The sequence below is a fragment of the Prionailurus bengalensis genome, chromosome B2 (assembly GCF_016509475.1).
Source record: "Prionailurus bengalensis isolate Pbe53 chromosome B2, Fcat_Pben_1.1_paternal_pri, whole genome shotgun sequence".
NCBI classification, from domain to species: domain Eukaryota; kingdom Metazoa; phylum Chordata; class Mammalia; order Carnivora; family Felidae; genus Prionailurus; species Prionailurus bengalensis.
In genome coordinates, this window is record NC_057349.1 from 118,520,099 (window position 1) to 118,543,131 (window position 23,033).

General features: G+C 38.0%; 1 protein-coding gene across 3 annotated transcripts in view; it reads left to right on the forward strand.

Moving 5' to 3' along the window:
- AKAP7 (A-kinase anchoring protein 7) overlaps positions 1-23,033 on the forward strand; it is a 149,839-nt gene that overhangs the window by 75,390 nt on the left and 51,416 nt on the right. For all 3 annotated transcript variants that reach the window (XM_043592377.1, XM_043592376.1, XM_043592375.1), the window contains exon 7: positions 10,871-11,018. In XM_043592377.1, the coding sequence (XP_043448312.1) occupies positions 10,871-11,018 (148 nt within the window). The remainder of the gene's footprint in view (positions 1-10,870; positions 11,019-23,033) is intronic.

Here is a 23,033-nt window from a genome sequence, read left to right on the forward strand (position 1 = left end):
AGACCCATCTTTAGGGCCTTCGAAGTACAATTGTAACTGTACCCTGCCCTTAAGTAGTGACCAGAGTATGAAAGTACTTCTCTTCCCTCTTTAGCTCTTGCCTCCCCCACAGATGCATTTGATTATATAATAATTTGTTACATAACTTTATTTAGACCAGTACATTTCTTTCACAACAATTTCATGTTTGGCCTCCAGTACTACTGTGAGATCTTACTGAGCTGTTAGCTGGGAGAATATTCTGACTCCCTCTGGTGGTCCTGCGCTTTTAGCCACATCCCTCCTTATTCATACGCATTCCATTTTTCATGATTTGGTCGTCTTGTATTCTTACTTCTCCCCTGCCCTGACCTACCCTGATAATCAGAAAATGGTAGATAGAGTACTTTGTACTCTTGGACTTCTAGCACAAACATTGCTAGGACTTAATTCAGTGAAATTAAGTGTGTGTGTGTGTGTGTGTGTGTGTGTGTGTGTGTGTGTTGGGGGGGAAGTGGTCACCTGTGAAAAAACTGAATGCATATGGAAATCATGTCAGATATCCGTCTCAGTGGGTTGTAACCTTCTATCACACGTATCCCTAATGGCAGGTGCCGAAATTGTAATCCCTGCTGGTAGAGATATGTGTGATAGAAAGAGGTAGATATTTGAGAGGTAGGGTGGATATGGAAGGGATGGTGTTGGATTTGGCCAGTCTAGCTTTCCTGAGGCCCATCCCACTGTGATAGACCAGGTATAGCAAAAGAAGAATAGGCCAGTTCATTTAATTTTTTGCATACTATTATCCTAAGATGGAAATCCCTTGTTTCTTAACTTTTACATTAAAATCTTTTCCCCAACCAAACCTACTGCTTATTTTACTAATCTAGAAGTGCTTCCTGAAATTGTGAAAATATACTTACTTAAAAATTTTCTAAAAGAGAAAGTTGTGTGAAAATTAACTGGCTAATTTGTTTATCTCTGTACTTTTTTGGAAGCAATATGTCATCTCATATTCATAGATATATACTGACACCGAGTCCATTGAGGAAACTATGTAATCCCTGTAATTATGTATTTTAAGAGTGTACCATGGGGAGATTTCACGTTAAATGTGATTAAGTTTGAAATGAGGACAAAAGAAAGATTCCAGTTGTATATTATGTATAAAATTATTTTGCATGGCAACGTGTATCATATTAAAAAAGAAAATCATTGGATACATTTCTTGCTCTATCTGGAGAGAAACATTAATTTTGGAATTGGTTTAAGAGGCGCACATGATTCCCAAGTTATATCTTTAATGACTGTTTCATATGTAACTATTGCTTTTTTTCTTAAAAAAATTTTTTTTTAACGTTCATTTATTTCTGAGAGAGAGAGAGACAGAGTATGAGCAGGGGAGGGAAAAAGAGACGGAGACACAGAATCCAAAGCAGGCTCCAGGCTCCGAGCTGTCAGCACAGAGCCCAACGTGGGGCTCAAACCCACAAACCGTGAGATCATGACCTGAGCCAGTCAGATACTTAGCCAACTGAGCCACCCAGACGCCCCTATAGCTATTGCTTTTTTTCTACCAAACTCTTTTATCTTATATGATATACAGGGAATGTTTCCAACCAAGTAAAGTAGAAAGGCCTGTATCATTGAGCACCTTTCTTCCTTGTTCCATTTCCTAACCTATAGCACACTCAGTGTAAATCTTAGTGTTACTTCTTTCCTGGTCCTTCACTCAGTTCTCATAACATTCCCTTGTTGGGACACCTTCCTCTGTTAGGGTCTTCTGTCCTATGTAGAGTGCAGAGAATATGCCTGCGCAGTTGAAAGAAATGAGTAAAGTGCTCTATCGAGAATGATGAGGGAGGAGTAAGGAAGAATGTTGAGGGGAGGAAAATCAAGGAAATGATAAGTTTATAAGAAAATGGGAGAAGAACAAGTGCTAGATGCATAGGAGCATGATGAATTATAAAAACACTCTATGTCTCTCTTGCTTAACATTACAAGGCTATGGGTGGCTCATTTAAGCAACTGACTCTTGATTTTGGCTCAGGTCATGATCTCATGGTCATGGGGTCAAGCCCTGCATCGGGCTCTGTGCTAACAGTATGGAGCCTGCTTGGGATTTTCTCTCCCCCTCTCTCTGCCCCTTCCCTGCTCTCTCTCTCACTCAAAGAAAAAAAAAAAAAAAACCTAAAAAAAAAACCCCACAAGGTTAAAATTAGTGATGTCTGTGGATGCATTTAAAATATTTCGTCAAATATATGGCCCCGTCTACACTTTCTAGGTATTTAACTCTCATTTGGATCATACCTGTGGCTACAATTAGGTCTGAAATTCTGTCTATAGATATCTAACCAATTGAGGTGAATGTTTTTTGACCTTTAGGTTATAAAAGCAGAACACGTTCAACCACAATAGAAGTGTGTTGCAGTACATAAGCTGGTGTTATAGGACAAGTTAAAATTATTAGGATTTTTCTGTGAACTTGTTTCTGAATGATCTTCTGCAGAACAGCTTTACTCTCCTGTTTTTGTTGTTGAGACCTTGGGAAGTTTTTACACCTATTTGCTGGCATTACGTCATGTTGGGAAAGGTTGATTAGAAGGGACAGCTATCGACTGAAGGAGGAAAACATTTAGATTAAGTTGTGAATGAATAGACCACATATGGCGAGATACTTTGATGTGGGGATATTTTATGTTTTATCTTTAGTTTATGGAAATAAATGGCTAAGTTGGTGAATTCGGGAGAACATGTTGTTATTTGTTCCAAACAGCAAAATATTAGGAAAACAGATGTGATAGGGAGGAGTAGGCTGCAGCCTGTTTGCGTCTGAGTGACCACAAAACTGTGATGAGCCAAGAACACAGCTGGGGTTGGATCTTGGGGAATTGAGAATCCAAGTGAGACTGAACTGTATAGGAAGCAGTCTTGGATGCCTCACTGACCAGGTTCTTTCTTTGTTCCAGTGTAATGAAAAAAGCCAAGGCAAATATAATAGTTACATGGCCAAACAGCATATGCTCTCTCATGCTATCCTCAAGAAAACTTAAGGAGGAACTGGGAAGAGTTTTGCTAAGTAGACAAAGAATGAACCTATATGGCAGCAGACTGTTGTAAATAGAAGTGCTATAAGGGCATCTGGGCGGCTCAGTTACATATCTGACTTTGGCTCAGGTCATGATCTCATGGTTTGTGAGTTCGAGCCCCACATCAGACTCTCCACCTGCTCTCAGTGCAGAGCCCCCTTCAGATCCTCTGTCTTCCTTTCTCTCTGCCCCTACCACTTGCTTTCGCTCTCTCTTTTTTCAAAAATAATAAGGATGAAAAAAATAAAAATAAAGGTGTTGTAGTTTTCCATTGAGCTAGTGACCTTGAGAATGCCCTGGATATCATCAAAATGTTACCTCTCTAGTTAATATGTCATTAGTATAAATGAACTAAATACAGGTGGAAGCCATGTTTCTTCTCTCTGATGGCAGCACTTCACGGAAAGAAACTGCAGGAAGCAATACAGCTCATATTTTCTTGGTGATTTTGTGAAGTGGCTTGCGGTATGAGGAGTCACACATCATCTTTACTATGTGGCAGCTTTCCTTGCCACTTGATATCCCTAAAGAGCATTCAGCTGCTCTCAAAGCGTTAGGATAGGTAGAAGGAGGTGTCAACAGTAGATTAAAAACATAGAATTCTAGCAGCTGTATTTCTCTTATTACTTGCTGAAAGGTATTATAAATATTAGATACAGTGCTAGAGTGAAGAGTTTCTGTTTCTTTAAAAATTTTTTTTAATGTTTATTTATTTTTGGGAGAGAGAGAGACACACACACACACAGAGTGTGAGTAGGGGAGGGGCAGAGAGAGAGGGAGACACAGAATCTGAAGCAGGCTCCAGGCTCTGAGCTGTCAGCACCGAGCCCGACACGGGGCTCGAACTCCCAAACTGCGAGATCGTGACCTGAGCCGAAGTCGGACTCCCAACCGACTGAGCCACCCAGGCGCCCCAAGAGTTTCTGTTTCTTTCCCTAAAGACTTAAGATTAAACAACGCAGTCGTGCTCAACACAAATTTATAAATAGAGGGATTGAAGAGAAGACCTATCCAAAAACCCCATGGTAAAGTAATAGATGCTCTATCATAAAATAAAATGAAGAATTGAGAAATGGGGATGTCTGGGTGGCCCAGCTGTTTAAGCGTCCAGCTCTTGACTTCAGCTCAGGTGATGATCTCATGGTTGTGGGATTTAGCCCCATGTCCACGCTGAGTATGGAGCCTGCCTGAGATTCTCCCTCTCTGTTTCTAGCAATCTCCTCTCTCTCTCTCTCTCTCTCTTTAAAATTAAAAAAAATTTTTTTAAAGTAATTGAGAAATACTGTATATTCAAACAGATGGTTTGGAAAATGCAGACAATCTCCGCCAATATTTTACTCCATTATTTGGGTATTAACAGTAGAAGAAGAGCTCTTTTTATAAAGATTATTTGGATAATTTTTTCCATGTCTAAGTAACATCTATGAATTATTTCTCTTTTCCCTCTATGAAATTCATTTGTTATGGACATATAATTATCACTTGACTTATTAATATTAATGCAGCATGTTAAAGGCAGGTATTTTTAGAATGCTAGAGATTCCCAAAGTGATTTTCACATTGGTTTTAGAAATATGGTAGTATATTATATATGATTATATATTAAGGATGATTAATACTATTAGAATTTTAATATTTTAAAGGAAATAGTGATGAGCTTGAATGTTATCATTCTATTCTTTTCAATTTGTCTCTGCTCTCTGCTTATTTTGAATGTGAATCCACACTCTGCCTCTTAGTAGCTATGTGTCCTTTGGTAAGTGACCTAATTTCTCTGTGATTCACTTTCCTTCTCTGGGGATAATAACAGTACCAATCTTACAGGGCTATTGTGATTACTAAGTGAGTTAGTAAAAGGTTTTAGAATAGTGCCCGTACGTAGTATGTAAGTATGTACATATATACGTACCTGTGTAAGTTTTCTCTTACTGTTGTTATACAGATAGATGACAGAGCGTCATTTTGTTTGTTTGTTTGTTTAAGATTGGCTCGAAACAATAAGCAAAGTACCATTGTCTTTTCTATTTTCCATCACTCTTGCTTTTTCACCTCTAAAGCTAATGACAGGCATGAGGCAGGGTATCAGGGCCTCACCCAGGCAGCAAACAGACATGCTTGGGCAGGGGGACCAAGGTGGAGCCCAGCGCCAACAGATGGTCCAGAGGGGCAGAAGAGGGGACGGGGAGGCTGCCAGGCAGTTCTCACCCAGGGTGCCGGCGCTGGATCCGAAATCACCGTGCTAATCTAAGCCCATTAGCTGGTGTGGTGAGGTGCCTTTGCCTGCTTTCGTCCCTGTGAGGAACGGGCTTGGATGGAACTGAGCCTGAACGGGAAGGGCCTCCCTTACCCGGGCCGAGAGGGGCTGCGGGAGGCTGTGGCTCACAAGAAGGTAATTGAAGGGTCTGTATCAGGAGGAAGGTGGAAATGAGACAGTGCAAATAATGAAAAGTGTAGTTATGCCAAGAGATGAAGGAAGGAGTCGTTAAGAATTATAAAGTAAGATCTGCCTCAGAGAAATCCCATGTCAATATACACATTCTCTCTATAACTTTGAATTGCCAATATGTAACTTTTCATTAGGGGCAGTGGCCATTAAAAAATATTTTAGTTTTTTAACTAATGCCGTACTACTACAGACATGTAAACTTTTCCCAGTTATGAAAATGAGTATAAAAGATTGCCATTCTTCTTTGACCATCAAATCCCCAAAATGATAAACCAGTTTGGTTTGGCTTTTAATTTACATTCTGAATTTTGGTTTCAGGTCATTATCACATGAAACATACATTTCTTTATAGCTACTGCATAACAGGAATAAAGTATTAGAAAACACAGCAGAGCTCCAGGAATATCAGCAGGACACATCATTTCTTCATCTGATATACAGCCTATTTATGTTTTCATCATGGAAGTTGTGATTAGCATAAGATAACAAGTCTCGATAAGAAATTATCTGCTATCGTAGAAAAATCTTAACCTTTTTAATGAAGCTGGTATTCCATTGTTCTTCTGATCACAATAACCTTCTTACAGAAATTAAATTTTATCTTTCAGAACCTTAGAATGATTTTCATATTCAGATTGTGAACTAAAGTGAATTTTCATATTTCATGGCTGTCTTTACTTCTATATCGAAATAAAGTTGGGTGCATAGTAACATCAGTCTGAGGCCTCTTTGGCACATATTAAATTAGACACATCATTTAGCTAAATGTAAGTGATATGGTTGGTGAGTGCTTCCCAAGTAAATAGGTTACATTATTTAGCAGATGCCGCCTTGGATGATTCTAAAAATACTCATCATGGTCTCAGTGGCATTTTTCCCGTATTGGCTCTTTGGGTGCCAATTGCAATCGAGAATGAAGTTCTGAGGGATTCATGGTACAGCGTATCAAAGGTTATCAAGTGGCTTTAAACGTCACTGATAATTCTCCCTAAACTGTGCCTGAAACTAGGCTAAAGGAAAGTAAAACTTCAGTCCTTTCTAATGCTTAATTAAGATAGTCTTGAAAAGTTTTTCTGTTTGATGTTTCTTGCTACTAATTTATTGTTTCAAAGTCTTCTATCTTGTATTTGACTTCCTTCAGTGTTATGATGCATAATTGATATGTCATTTATATTAGGTAAAATGATAAATGTGAAGCCCTTGAAAATATCCCCTGTGCCTGCTAGGTTCAAGGCAAAAATAAGATTTAGGTGTAGCATTAGACAGTCACCAAGCCTATCCACCATTGCAGGCCTGCAACTCCCTTGGCATGGTCTTGTTGAAGATACCCTACACGTTGTTTCTCTCCAGTTGAAATAATCCCAACTCTCTTGGCCTTTACAGGTCAAATTTTTCTGGCTTTAACCATTTTTATAATTTTCTTTGAGCTCTCCTAATGTGATATACTTCCACCAATCCTTAAATGACAAGGTACCTTGGAAAGGGCCTGGCCTATGAAGAAGGGAAACAGGGAATAATGGGGGTGGGGATGTGTCTAAAACCTAAAAATAATGCTAACCCAGACTTCTTAGCTTTGAACTAGAACCTTTCAGGGTGATATCTCTGGGACTGTTTTGGCAACCCAGTGGATCCATTCAGAAAATAGGAACCTTTTTAGCCTTACCCTGACTGATATTCAACTTTGATATACTCATTTATTTTCTTAGAATGATTGTCCTTTATTTTATTATGGAAAAAAACACCACCGGCTGCAGCTGTGGGGAGACCAATTCAGATACATTTTATTAGAGAAGATGTATATTGCTATGGGGAAAAGTGCCTGAAAAAAAAAAAAAAGAAATATATTGCCAAAAAATTCTCTAGAGAACAAAGACCATGTTAATATTATATATCAGACAAAGCAGATTCTTACCTGTTTCTAGATTCTTTATTATTAAAGATGCTTTCTGTTCAGGGCATATAATTTCAGTGCCTCCTAAGGCATGCATTTTGAACCACAGTTCTCTCTGTAAATTATGAGTTAAAGAATTAATTCCGTTCCACTCTCTCGTAAAAATTCATTCCTTGAAGACTCATGTTGGAAGTCATCTGTGAAGAACTGCAAAAATAATCGGTTCTTACTTTTTTGCTAAAATTGAATTAATTAGCTTAACGATGTTTCTAATGTTTCCCTTATTTCTTACTTAAAAAAAATAATGACACCTTACAAAACTGAAATGGAGATTATGGTGGCTAGCCAGTGCTGGCCTTGGTCCTTGAAAACTGAAGTTCCTTTTTTTTCCTAAGTTATGACTGGTCATCTTGTGCCTGGTCTAAGGGGATGACACCAGCCTGCCTTGCCTTCCCGCTCCCAACCAGCACCCATGCACAAGTGAAAAAGCATTTAAAAGACAAGTAAGCACGGTCAGTTTCCATTTACTCAGAACCTTTAAGAACTTTTTCTGCAACCTTACCTCTATTGAAGTTATTCCTCTAAGTTCACTAATGACAATATATAAGAGTGTTGTATATATTTAATAGCATTTGTCATGTAAATATGATAGCATTTACTCTATTTCCCTGTTTTAAACATTTTAGAAGTTCACTTATTTAGTCCATATAACACTTTGAAGTAGGTTCACTTGTTAACCTCATTTTATCGATGAGGAAACTGAGGCCAAACCACATCTTGAAAAGTAGCAGAGCTCATTTGAACTCCCGCATTTCGATTGCCCCTCAGTACCATGTGCTGCTTTCTCAGGGCCCCCTACCCACCAAACCAAAAGAAGTCCACTTGGTTTCACTCTTATTGAATTTAGAATGAACAGCATTTGATGCTGTCAGCTGCCCTTCTTTTGAAACTCTATCCTCTGAATTTGTGACAATTATGATTTTTTTCACTTCGGTGTTTTTGTTTTTGTTTTTAATTCCTATCAAAGTTAGCTAGTATATAGTGCGATAACGATTTCAGGAGTAGAATCCAGTGATTCAGCCCCTACATATAACAGCCAGTGCTCATCGCAACAAGTGTCCTCCTTAATACCCCTACCCATTTAGCCCATCCCCCTCCCACAACCCCTCCAGCACCCCTCAGTTTGTTCTCGGTATTTAAGAGTCTCTTATGTTTTGTCCCCCTCCTTGTTTTTATATTATTTTTGCTTCCCTTCCCTTATGTTCATCTGTTTTGTCTCTTAAATTCCACACATGAGTGAAGTCATATGACATTTGTGACAATTATTTATTAAGCACTGTTCCGTGACAAGCAGTGTGCTAGGCACTGGGGACATTTCAGTGAGTCAGACAAAAGTCTTTGTCTTTGGGGAACATACATTCTAATGGGGAGAGATAGATAATGACAGACTGTGAAAAATGAACACAGTAAAGTAAATTACACAGTATGGTAGGAGGTGGTAGGTGCTGTGGAAGAACGTACATAGATATTTATGAGGAGAGAAGCGTCGAAAGGATTTGGGAGTGCAAATTAAAGAGTGTGGTCAGGTAAAATTCTGTTAAGAAAATAAAATTTGAGGGGCGCCTGGTTAAGCATGGGACTCTTGATTTTGGCTCAGGTCATGATCTCAGGGTTGTAAGATTGAACCTGGATCAGGCTCTGTGCTGAGTGTGAGCCTACTTAAGATTCCACACGCCCCCCGCCCCACCTCTCTTTCTTCCTGTCTCTGTGCATGTGCACTCTCTCTTTCAGATAAAAAGATAGGATAGAAACAAACAAACAAAGGAAGAAACAAAGACACAAAGAAAGAAAGAAAAAATTGGATGGCAGGCAGTCTCCCAGGATGGCAGGATGGGAGACTGGCCATGAGGATATCTGGAGGAACATTGCCAGGAGAGGAAGCAGGAAGGGGGATGAGCAGGAGACACGGCCTAGAAATTACTGAGAGGGCAGAGCAGGAACTTGTGGGCTGTTCTGGGGAAGCTGGCTCTACTTTTGAGAAAAGTGGGGACCTCTGGAGAATTTTCAGCAGAGGAGTGACCTGATGTGATGTATGTTTTGATAGGATCACTCTGGCTATAGAGGAGGCAAGGGTGAGAAAACAGGAGGCTATCAGGATAATCCGGGTGAAAGACAGGACCAAGGTACAAAGGCAGTAGTGAGAATTAGTCATGTGTTGAAGGGAGAGCCAACAAGATTGGATTGGAGGCAACACTGAAAGGCAACTTCTTCTTGATATGAAAGGCACTGAGAATAAGGAGAGGCAGGTAGAGAACAATTTGGAAGATCCGATGACTTCCTCTTCCAATTCAAATAACCTTTGTCTTCAAATGGTTCTTTTAAAAAAATATGTATTTATTTTGGGGGGCAGGCAGAGAGAGAGAGAGAGGAAGAGAGAGAATCCCAAGTAGGCTCCATGCTGAGCGCACAGCCTGACACAGGGCTTGATCTCACAATTGTGAGATCATGATCTGAGCTGAAATTGAGTCCGATTTAACTGAGCCACTCCGGTGCCCCTGTCTTAAAATGATTCTTACAGGGGCGCCTGGGTGGCTCAGTCGGTTAAGCGGCCGACTTCAGCTCAGGTCATGATCTCGCGGTCCGTGAGTTCAAGCCCCGTGTCGGGCTCTGGGCTGGCGGCTCAGAGCCTGGAGCCTGTTTCACATTCTGTGTCTCCCGCTCTCTCTGACCCTCCCCCATTCATGCTCTGTCTCTGTCTCAAAAATAAATAAGCGTTAAAAAAAATTTTTTTTAAATGATTCTTACATAAGGAGTTTAAAAATTGCATTCATCTGGTGTGCCTCGGTGGCTCAGTCGTTTTAAGTGTCTGACTTCGACTCAGGTCATGATCTCACAGTTCATGGGTTTGAACCCTATGTTGGGCTCTGTGCAGACAGCCCAGAGCCTGGAGTCTGCTTCAGATTCTGTTTCCCTCTCTCTCTGCCCCTCCCCCACTCTCACTCTGTCTCTGTGTCTCTCAAAAATAAACGTTTAAAAAATAAAAAAAAATTGTATTCATGTTATTAAAACATTTTGTACACTATAAAATGTTAAAATTTGTATCACTTTTAAAAATTCATCCATTTCTGTGTTGTTGAAGACAATTACTCTTTTTTTTATACCTCAAATTTCAACTTGATATACTTTATTATTTCAGAAGCTTGAAGCGTGTGAAGTTCTGAATGCTCCCAATTTTAAACCCAACATTCTTCAATGATTTTTTTTTTTTAAATACAACTCATCCTAGACAGGGAGACTTTAAAAACAACTTTAAAACCATTTTGTGGTATCCATTTTCAAATGCCAGTAGGCTGTATTGTGTACCGAAGTGTGATATCAGGTTCCAAGAAAGGGATATAAATATGAAGTAGCTGCCCTGCCTCAGTGGAATGATTGAGTGATGTGATTTTGTTTTGTCATTTCAAGGGAGTGAAAAAAATAGACCCCGAATTCTATGAAAAATTTATCAGTCACAGATTTGGAGAAGAAATGGTACATCGCATAGATCTTTGCTCCATGCTAAAGAAAAAACAAAGTAATGGTTATTATCACTGTGAGTCTTCAATTGTGATTGGTGAGTGCCATTTAAAAATTACTTATTATCTTTAATTTTGATTTTGTTAATATTGTTTCTTTTTGGCAGATACTTAGGGCTAGATGTATGTTTTTTTCAGCGGTGTATTTTTGTAAATATTATGTTTCGGCAATAATACATTGGAAATTTTGTAAAACATACGCATGGTTCGTGTTTATCGGTCAAGATTTTAGTACCTTTGGTTTTTATATACTTTTGTGCTTTAAATATAATGAAGTCTTGAAATGTTGATTTGAAATTCATTCCAGTTTAATTTTATTTCATGAATATGAAGAAAACATTTTCTCCAGTGAGGACCTGTATGAACACACCATTCCACACAAGGCATTTTCATGTTTGCTGCTTTTAATTAGGAATAGACTATTCCAGGTCAGAACGTTTCATTCTGAGAAGATAAAGTCTAGGTGGCCTGCAAAGATTGAAAACGTGTTCTTCAATTTCTTCCCCAAAGGAAACATGTTTTGTGGGGAAACAGATTCACGCATGAATACTTCTCTCATCTTATCAGGGAGATGGCATGTGATTAAGACAGACTCATACACAATTACGTTTCCAAGTGAAAAATGTATAAACCAAATGAAGATTTTTTTTTTTTAAGCCAGAGCAGGGCTGTTCTGCAGTGTGAATGTATTCAAAGGAATTTGTTCACATGTGATTCACATGTGCTATTTCAAATCCAGGCATCATTCTTATAAAATGGTGAACTTCAAGACAACCTGATTTGTATACTTTTGAAGTAACATGAAAATATTCGAAGAAGATAAATACCCATATCTAAATATTTCAAGGTCTTCAACCAAGATAATTTCTCTCCACATCAGCTTGAAGAAAACCCATGGAAGTATACATCCTAAAAGAATCTTAATACTGAAGTCTTTTTAATGCATTAAGGAAATGTTCCAGAGGCACAATTTTATTTCCAAATTCTCACTAGGTATCTTCAGAGTGGTCGTCATCTTATCTTCCAAAGATCTTAGCTATCTTAAACAGGAGGTATTCAATATGTCATTTGAATTTATGTTCTGAAACATTTCAAGTCGATTTTTAAGGAAGACTTTTGTGTTTTCAGGAGTTTTGCTGGAGTGCTGTCTTCCATGAAGTTTTGATGAGGGCTAAACATTTCCTTTTAAGTTCATTGCAAATGGCAAATGTACAGTTTTCTTGTGGAACACAGATTTTGGCCAACTTGCCATATCTTCTCTGTGATTACTTTAAGCCAACGTTGAAGGAGAGCTCAGTGCTTCATTGCCTCTCCCACTCCCATTTAAAAAGCAAACAAACCCCCCTGAGCAATCTAGAATTTCCTGAAGATACTGTGGGATTGGCATGTATCACTGACATTGCCATTAGACAGCTGTGTTCAGCTCATCCCAAATCACAATACATCAACCATTGAATTTTTTATTTTATTGCTCTTTTCAGCTTAGTCTTCAAAACTCCCCTTATTCCAGGCAATATCTCTAGATTTTCCCCTCAGGCTTCTTTATCTCTCATCTTTTTCTAACTCAAAGCAATTTAGCTTCTTCTAAGCTCCACCAATCTTGTATCCCCATACTGATCATTTAACATTTATTTTAAAAAATGGATTTTGCCTATTACAAATACTCTACCTTTTCCGTCACATTTTGTGATGCCAAAATGAACTTTAAAATTATATCTGCCTCGATGAGGCTCCTGGGTGGCTCAGTCTGTTAAGCGTCTGACTCTTGGTTTTGGCTCAGGTCATGATCTCACAGTTTGAGTTCGAGCCCTGCTTTGGGCTCTGCGCTGACAGTGTCTAGCCTGCTTGGGATTCTCTCTCTCTCTGTGTCTTTCTCTGCCCCTCCCCTGCTCATACACACACACTCTCTCTAAAAATAAATAAATAAACTAAAAAAAGGATTTTAAAATAATATCTGCATCTAGTATAATAATTATTGTGTTATAATTAATACACACTAGAATTCCTTTATTTGCTATGGCTAGTTATTGATTTTCTCAATCTTAATCTTATCTGAGTTTTGTAATAGAGAGTATTTAGGAGGATTCAGGATACTTTCTTTGTGAGTTTCATTTCTTGATCAGATTTAACTGACTTCTTTTTGATTTGATCCTGACTCAAATTTAAAGCCTGTTTCCTGTACCTTGAACCAATATTTTATTGTATGCATTTATAGAATGGGACAGATTTACATTCTTAACATATTTTGCATTCAGAATTTCTAGGGTAAGAAGTTGGGTTCAAAGACTCGGAATTTTTTATAAAACTTTGTATGTAGGTACATAAGTGAATTTCTCTAGGGAGGGAATTCTTCGGATTGGCATATTTCCTATGTCTTAATTTGGTAATAAGGCATTCTTGGAGAGTACTAGATTCCAAGTCATGGATTTTCTTTTCAGCTGTCTCAATTATGCCATTTAGGGTATCTTATCATTATTATTTAAAAAATATCAATGACTATATGCTTCATTTCTAAGATTTCCAGTTGATTCTTTTTCATATTTTCCTCTTCTGTTCTTTGCTTTGTGGATGCTATTGCTTCATTCAGCTCTTTGAGGATTTCAATATAATTAATTATTAATGTTCTTTTTATATATTTAAAAGTATTTTAGTTTTTCTTTTTTATTGAGTGAATTTAATGTGTAACATTGTATAAACTTAAGGAGTACAAGTTTTTACTTTGATATATTTATGTATTATGCTTTAATTGCCAATGTAGTGATATTTATCACATTATATAACTGTACAATATTTATGTTTATATTAAGTATATTGTATACTAGATCTTTATGACTTATTTGCTACTTGTTATAAGTTTGTACACTTTAAAACACCATTACTCTTACTTCCCCAACCCCCAGTGTCTGGTAATCATGATTTTATTATTTTTTTTACAGATTTAATTTCCTAGATTCCACTTATAAATGATATCATACAGTACTTGTCTTTCTTTGACTTATCTTGCTTAGCATAATGTGCTCAAGGTCCATCCATGTTGTTGCAAGTGGGAGGATATCCTCCTTTCTCATGGCTGAATAATGTTCCATTGTGTGTACGTATGACATCTTTTTATCCATATTTTGGATATTGTGAATAACACTGTGATAAACATGGAAGTTCATATCTGGTTGAAATCCTATTCTCATTGCTTTAGGTTTATATCCAGATCTACTGGATCATATGGTGTTTCTATTTTTAATTTTTTGGGGGACTCTGCGTACTCTTTCTTATAGTCTTTGAGCCAATTTACTTTCCCACCAAAAGCGTATAAGGGTTCTGTTTTCGCCATATCTTTGCTGGCACCTATTGGTTCTTGTCTTTTTGTTGATAGCCATTCTAACAAGTGTCAGATGACATTGTATTGTGGTTTTGACTTGCATTTCCCTGATGATTAGTGATGTTTAGCATCTTTTCATGTGTCTGTTGGCCATTTTGAACAAAAAGACAAATAATCGGATTTAAAAATGGGTAGAAGAGCAAAGTAGACATTTCTCCAAACAAGTCTTCCCATATTTTTTAAATCTCTAGTTCCGTGGGTGTGAATTCTTCTATTTGTTGGATCTTTTGTGGCACTTCCTTTCTTCTGATGCTTTTTAGGTTTTTGAGAGCTCATTGTGTTGTACATCTGTGGTTTGGCAGATGAACTGGCAATAGCAAACCGTACTTGTCCATAAGGAGTTGGAATATATTCTTTTCGTGTCTCATCGATTTGTGAGATGTGTTGTTTTGTTTTGTTTTGGGTTTTGTTTTTATAGTAAAGACAATTAGCCCTTTGCCATATTGGTCCAAATATTTACCAGGTTTTATTTTACATTTAATTTTGGTCACAAGGCAATTTTCACATTAAATGTTTTTAATTTTTGTTAAATTATAGATGGAACGTTCTCCTGTGATTTCTTCCATTATTATAGAGTCATCTCCAAATCAAAGATTTGATACGTATTCATTTATGTCTTCCAGTTTTTTTGTTATTGCTTTTGCATTTGAGCTTTTAATCTACCTGGTATGATCATTTATACAAGTACTTGGACACAGAGGATTAATGCAGAAATCCAGTTGCTAAAAGTGAGTGTGAAGTAGGGATTTAGCTTTAGGAATATATTTTTATAATATTTTTTATACCCCAACTGTATGTTCCAAGATCACAAATTAGCATCTTCCATTTTGTACTTCACTGGCACAGGGTTTGTTTGTTTGTTTTCTAATTTTAGTAATTTGCCAGTATTGGGGTGATTTATGTAAAAAATCTTGGTTTCTGCTGCCTTCTGAAAAATCAGAAAATATGATACTGGTTCTCCATTCTTGCATGGTAGCGATATTCTAGATAGGGTAGTAGGCACACTGACCTTAGAAGTAGCTGCTTTTTATTATCCCCCATATTCTGTTGTTGTTACCATAAATTTGCTGAACTTGTTCTCACTCTGTGCTTGGCTCCTGAAGCCCTCTGAATTTGGATCCCCCTGCCAGCTATTGCTGTTTCCTGTGCCTGTTTTACATTTCAATGCTGAGCATTTTCCTCTGTCTTTAGCCATCATGTACCTCGATGTGAGTGTTAGGGGAGTTTGGTAGAGTATGGAGACATCATTCATATTTTCAGATACAAAAAAAGGTTATATCTCTTAGTTCTCTCATCATCAAAACTTTGGGTAATATTATGCCTACTTAATATTGCGCTGCAACTCCTTACAAACCTAACTGCAATAATCAGCTAAAATTCAAATCCATAAAGGAAAAAAAAAAGGAGCGCCTGGGTGACTCAGTCGGTAAAGCATCAAACTCTTGATGTCGGCTCAGATCGTGATCTCTTGGTTCATAGGTTCAAGCCCCATATAGGCTCTGTGCTGACAGCATGGAGCCTGCTTGGGATTCTCTCTCTCTTCCTCTCTCTCCGCCCCTTCCCCTCTTGCATGTGCTTATGCTTTCTCTCTCTCAAAATAAGACTTTTTTTAAAAAAAGGTAAAAAAAATTTTTTTGTGATGAAACCAGGAATGAAATATGGCTCAGGTATCCTAGCATGGTGGAAGCTGTTCTCAGTGAGCTACTTAACAGTTGGGTGAATTAATTTTTCTCAGACAGCTATATTCCATTTATATTTCCTTAGGGGAGGTAATTGACTAAATGACACCCTTTGTAAGATTGATGAGCAATTTAATGATTGCAAAGACTAGTTTACTTTCAGCTCTCAGACATACCTTATAGGAGGCAATGAGGAATTTGAAAGGTCTAGACGTTGTTGTTGTTGTTGTTGTTGTTTTGGCAGGCCAGTGTATTTCTTTATAACTTTCACAAGTAGATGTGGAAACCATAATTTTCTGGGATCCTGACTGTTTTTTGGTTTCATAATAATTAGTCATCGTTAACTTAATGAATGTTATTGAGCATATACAATGCATATATGCCTTGGGCTCCTGGGTGGCTCAGTTGGTTGAGTGTCCAACTTCGGCTCAGGGCATGATCTCACGGCTCATGGGTTCCAGCCCTGCATCAGGCTCTGTGCTGACAGCCTGGAGCCTGTTTCGAATTCTGTGTCTCCCTCTCTTTCTCTCTCTGCCCCTCCCCCGCTCATGCTCAGTCTCTCTCTATCTCTCAAAAATAAAACATTAAAAAAAATTACAATGTGTATATGCCTCTCTTTGGTATAATGAGGTATGGAGAACTATAAGACAGTCCTTAAGTGTGATAGTCACTGGGCAATGAGAAATGGGGAGGAATGAGGAATAGATGAACAGGGTTTTGTCCATGACAATAGTGGGCTATGTTAGGACACAGTGGAAGAAGCTTATGATTTTATCTTCTCATAGAGTGTGGGAGTAAGGAGTGGCAGAGGTCAAAAGAATAGGATCAGACTGAATAGGCAGATGGAGAGTAGCAAAAGGACACCTTCTAGGAGCAGTGGTTATGATTTACAGGGGAGGGAAGCGATGGGTTGGGAAGCAGTGAAGAGGCAATATTAGGGATAGGAGACACACTGCAAAGACTAACGATTGAACCTGTAATCTAGTTAGCTAGGGAAGGTGTGGCAAGGAGCTTGCTAGGTTTGGGTGTAGCAGTAGGTGAAAGAGGTAGGAAAGGAGATACGCACAGTCATACATATTGAGACAGAGGATGTGTAATAAAAAGACTGAGCAGATAGACATGGGATAAAAAGAAGGTGAAATTTAATACTTCCTGTAATAACACAAGATTGGATCCTGAAGTTAAGACTTTAAGTTAGTTTCAGACTATAGCACAGAGGCAGTGAGAGGGTTAGGATTGGGCCATCCGTGGGCTCAAATAGAAGCATACAGGTGTGCACAGTTACAGTTGTAGAAGATGAAAAGGGTCATAGGTAAGTTAGAGCCGACTCAGTTATAGTCAACTCAGCCTATATCCAGTGCCCAACAGGTCAGACCAGCAAGATACCAGACTCCGACTTTATGGGCTGAAACACAGTGAGAATTCCAAGTGATGTGAATCAATTAATTTATTCTATCCAAGGCCATCCACACACCCTTAAAAACATTAAAAAAAAAAGCGCCAATTTCAGAGTACCTGGGTGGCTCAGTTGGTTGAGTGTTTACCTCTTGGTTTTGGCTCAGGTCACGATCTCAGGGTTTGTGGGATGGAGCCCCACGTCAGGCTCTGTGCTGACAGGACATGGAGCCTGCTTGGGATTCTCTGTCTCTCCATTGGCCCCTCTTGTCACTTGTGCTGTCTCTCAAAAATAAATAAAAAGCTAAAAAATCCAATTTCACGTAAGAATGCTTTTGCTGAGTAGTAAAAGTAATTAATTGTATTTAATTTATCTCTATATGTGTGTCTTTTTTCGTATTCTATTAACATAAATGAGAAGTGTTCCTAAAGTACCTCAGCAGCATATTGAAGCAGGAGGTTGACTCAGGAAGGGCACTTGTATCATTATTTAAACTACGAGCTAAAGTAGTGACTTCCTTTTCTGAAACGTCATTTTTGTTGAAACATGACTCACAAACTATTCATTTTCACATCTGGGCATTTGGCAGGCATTTTCTTTAAAATAAACTTGTCACATCAGGGGTATCTGACATGATTTACTACTATGATAAAATTCAAGCTCTCAGGCAAAAATAAGAATTTTGGAAAACTTTATTACCATGAGTTTAACAGCTTCCTAAAACTTAAAGACTTTTTCCCACTTTCTATTATGGAAAATGTCATCAACAAAACTAAATAGCACAGAGTAGAATAATGAACTCTGTTTTCCCAGTTTTTCCCCCTCTGTCACACTATTTTTATTTTTTATTTTTTTTTTTTAAATTTTTTTTTTTCAACGTTTATTTATTTTTGGGACAGAGAGAGACAGAGCTTGAACGGGGGAGGGGCAGAGAGAGAGGGAGACACAGAATCGGAAACAGGCTCCAGGCTCTGAGCCATCAGCCCAGAGCCCAACGCGGGGCTCGAACTCACGGACCGCGAGATCGTGACCTGGCTGAAGTCGGACGCTTAACCGACTGCGCCACCCAGGCGCCCCACACTATTTTTATTTTACTGAGGTATAACTTATATACAAAACTGCACATAATTAAAAAAAATTTTTGTAATGTTTACCTTTGAGAGAGAGAGAGAGAGAGAGAGAGAGAGAAGGAGAGAGAGACCCAGAATGGGAAGCAGGCTCCAGGCTCTGAGCTGTCAGCACAGAGCTCAATGTGGGGCTCAAACTCACAAGCCACAAGATCTTGACCTGATCCGAAGTCAGACGTTCAGCTGACTGAGCTACCTAGGCACCCCCAGACTGCACATAATTTAAAGTGTACAATTTGATGAGTTTTTAACGTACAGATACAACTGTGAAACCATTATCACCATCAAGATACTGAACATTTCCATCACCATCAGAAGTTTACTAGTGGCCTTTTGCAATCCATGGGGTGATATTAATGATTGTTCAATGTGGGTTTTGTTTTTTGATGTTGTGTAATGAAGTGGGTCAAAATATGGAAGATCTGCATAACTCAATCAATATTTCTTAAATGACCAATATTTGTTACAAAGACATATGCATAGATAAAGGATCCATTGAAAATTCAAGATACCAGAAGATTTGACTATAAAGAGTAAGAGTTCAGAAGTTTTAAGATTCCACATTGCAACTAAACTTCAAGAAACTCCAACTTGTTGAGTTTTGGTATAGTATCAAAGAGGAATATTCATGATTATCTGAAAACGCTATTATTCTCCTCCCTTTTGAAAATTTGTATGTATGTGAGGCTGGATTTTTCTTAGGCTCCAAATGAAACCATATGTTGCAACAGACTGAATGCAGAATCAGACCTGAGGATAAAGCTGTCTTTGATTATGCCAGACATTAAGGAAAATTGCAGAAATGTAAATGAATGCTGTTCTTCTCACTATAAAAACTTTTAATTAAAAATACAGTTGTTTTTCATAAAAAGACTTGTAATGATAATATTTAAGATATTTTGAGGGGCACCTGGGTGGCTCAGTTGGTTAAGCGTCTGACTTTGGCTCAGGTCATGATCTCATGGTTCGTGAGTTTGAGCCCTGCGTTGGGCTCTGTGCTGACAACTCAGAGCCTGGAGCCTGCTTGGGATTCTGTGTCTCCTCCTCTCTCTGCCCCTCCTCTGCTCATGCTCTGTCTCTCTCTGTCTCTCAATAATAAATAAACATTTAACAAAATTTTTAAAAAAGATATTTTGAAATAAAGAATTTTCAAAAAATTCTGTTTTAATTTCAAATGCAGTAAATATTGATAAATAATCACCCACATGAGCAAAAGCTCTTTGAGTGGGAAGGAAGATGGGGAGTTGTCAGTAATTTTTAAGAGTGTAAAGTGGTCCTGAAGCCAATACGTTTAAGAATTGCTGCTTCAGTTCATGGTCCAAGAAAACCATGAAAAAACTTAAGCCTCAGACAACTCTCCAACCTTAACTTTGATCAGTATTTCCAACCTTTTCATCCAACAAATTAATTTGGATGGCTACCTAGCTATCGAATTTTTTCCTCCATTCCTTTTTAATTTCCATTTAAGCATTCTGTGATAAAAATGTATCAAGAACGAAAATATCCCAGAGTGCCAGTACCATGTCTATATGAATGCCTCATTTAAAAATCATTCTTATGTGATGCTGATACTGTAAAATATAGAATGCCCATTTTGCTGTGGGCAGACCCAAAAAGTTTGTCTTGTTTTCTTTTGCACAGGCTGACAGGGAAGATGATTTAGAAAATTTCATCTCTACTTAGACCAATTAAGATGAATGTATTTCGAGTATGTTAGGAGAGGGAGAAGTGAAAAGACAGTTTATCATCTGAGGAGACTGTGCATTTTTTCCACTTGAAAACTTAGCAGTTGGAAATTTTCTCCGTTGAAAATTATCAAGTAAATTAACAAGAGCTGAGTACAGAGTATTTAATCATTTAATTTCTGACACAGAAATGAGTGACCGTATAATTTATCATTTAAATGTTCCCTTGTAAGTGTACTAGGCTGGGATAAAAAAAGAAAGCCAAGACTGTCCAGATTTAACTGGAACTGAGTCATTCTGCCTAGAAAGCAGAATGCTCTTGAAAAAGCAGAAACTTTAACATAGTAAAATTTCTCAAATGCCCATGTTATTCCTTTTTGTAATCTAATTGTCCTCTTCTTAAATATTTCTTTGATGAAACATGTCTTCTAAAAAGAAAGCATTTGAAATTTTATGGTTATATGCCCTTAGTAAAAATGAAAAGCAACTGATCATTAGAACGCTCGGCTTATTTCCTTACATTTGCTTGAGTTAGAGGAAGACAGGGATTAAGTAACTGAAAAAAAAATGAATCTTTGTGATGGCTCACTGTATTTTAACTGATTTATCAGCTATTAATCTGGATGCTAACACAAAGTGGCAGCTGTGGCTCAGGCTATTTTGAAAATGAAACCATCTGTTGGCCTGGTTTCAAACCTTATGATTTATATCAGATGCCGTAGGAACTCTGCGTATTAAAGGAGCAGTGCTCTGTGGTAAATGTAACAATCTGACAAATTAAACATTAATGCTAGAATGATACAAGAGTAACTTATGTTGTTTTATGATTTATTTGTAGAGCCTTTGATTTTAAGTGTATTTTAGCAAATATGAAAGTAAATATTGAATTTCAAATAAAAAGAAAAAAGCTACATGAATGATATTGGGGTGCAGAGTCTGTGATCAAAGATATTAAGATGTGTAGTAAACTAGTGTTAGGAGACCTTTCCAGTTGCCGAAAGTTATGGCTAACTTGCCCATTGCATTGCCTAATTGCCTCTGAATACTCTTTTTCATCACATTAATTAACGCTCTAAAGGTGCTTAGCATAGTGCCTGCCATATAATGTTGTAAAAATGTTAGTTATTGATATTAATAGCCATACTAGTCATATTAGAATACTTACGGTAATGGTGTTCTTACTGTTCTAACATCAGAACATCCATTTCAGGTTATTATAGATTTGCATTATTCTTAATGCTTTCCTTAAATTGGCCTGTGATTAACATCGGTGCATTTAAAAAATAAAAATGCATAGATATATATCAGGTGTTTTAACTTATGTATTTGTGTAATATTTTATATTGCATATATACTTATATATAATTTATATATATATAAGTACAATGCGAGGATAAAAACTTCACTGCGTTTTTTCCTGGCTATGGGAAACACACAACAAAGTTGTCGGTCTATCTTCTTTAATGTCACGTTGTTAAAAAAAAAAAAAAAAGCAATTTGATAATGTGATGCAATCACAGGAGACAAATATGTAAAACTCATGAAGTTCATGCCCCTTTCAGCGAAGCACTAAGGAATTCCAGAGGATGCAGAATAGTGGAGAGGCCGAGTATGTGCTATGCGGTGGCTGACCCAGGAGTTCTGAGAGGCAGGCAGACCTTGTTGTAATGGCCACTGCTACTTCCCAGCGAGGCAACCTTGCACGCATTACTTACTGACCCTAAACCCATCCATAACATGGGGTTAATAATGATGGTTGCCTCATGAGGATGTTGTGAGGACTGAATGAGATAATGCGTGAAAGGCACTTAGCATCGTGCCTGACGCGTACTCAGTGCTCACTCACTTGTGCCCATCATTATTGCTGTGTTTATCACAAAGTGTGTGTACAATTCTTAAACCCAGGACACAGAAGGAAGAGTTAGTATAAGGGAAAAAAGTCATTTTCTTTCTTTTTTTCTTTTTTAATTTTTCTTGAATGTTTATTTTTGGGAGAGAGACAGAGCAGGATGTTTATTTTGGGGAGAGAGACAGAGCAGGAGTGGAGGAGGGGCAGAGAGCAAGGGAGACACAGAATCCGAAGGAGGCTCCAGGCTCTGAGCCGTCAGCACAGAGCCCGATGTGGGGCTCGAACCCACAAACTGTGAGTGAGATCGTGACCCGAGTTGCAGTTGGATGCTTCACCAACTGAGCCACACAGGCACCCCAAAAGTCATTTTCTTTTTAATCTTTACTGGGAATATACTATTTTAGGAATTAGAAACAACCTAAAAGATTGATTGTTAAACACTAGGGCAAAGGTGTTAAGGGATTTGTTAAATGTCTTTACTGACCATCTTTTAAGGGGGAAGAGAGAGTACCATTTGTGGATCATATAACCCGGAGGCCTAAGGGACCTCATGAAGTTTCTTCCATCGTTACAATTCACAAATTCTTTGTTTTGTGTTAAGCTGTTGTACTTTAGTTTTTGCCAGAGCTACATTTTGATGTCATTGTATCTGGTTAATTGAAAGACAATAATATTCTCATTGTCCAGCTCTGCCTGAAAATCCAGTTCCACCATATTCTTCTTCTGTTTTAGATTCACTCTTAAAATAGGAATCAGAAGAGGGACCATGACCCTAGTGAGTAAATGGCCCGTGGCTGCCACACTACTGTTACAGTGATATTGGGACTCAGCTGTTTGGCCTGAGCTATCCGGCTTACCTCCCTCGGGGCATTTGAAGAGCTGCTAGCTGTGCATATAAACACATTTTGTTGTATTTTACTTGTGCAATTTGTTGAACAGAT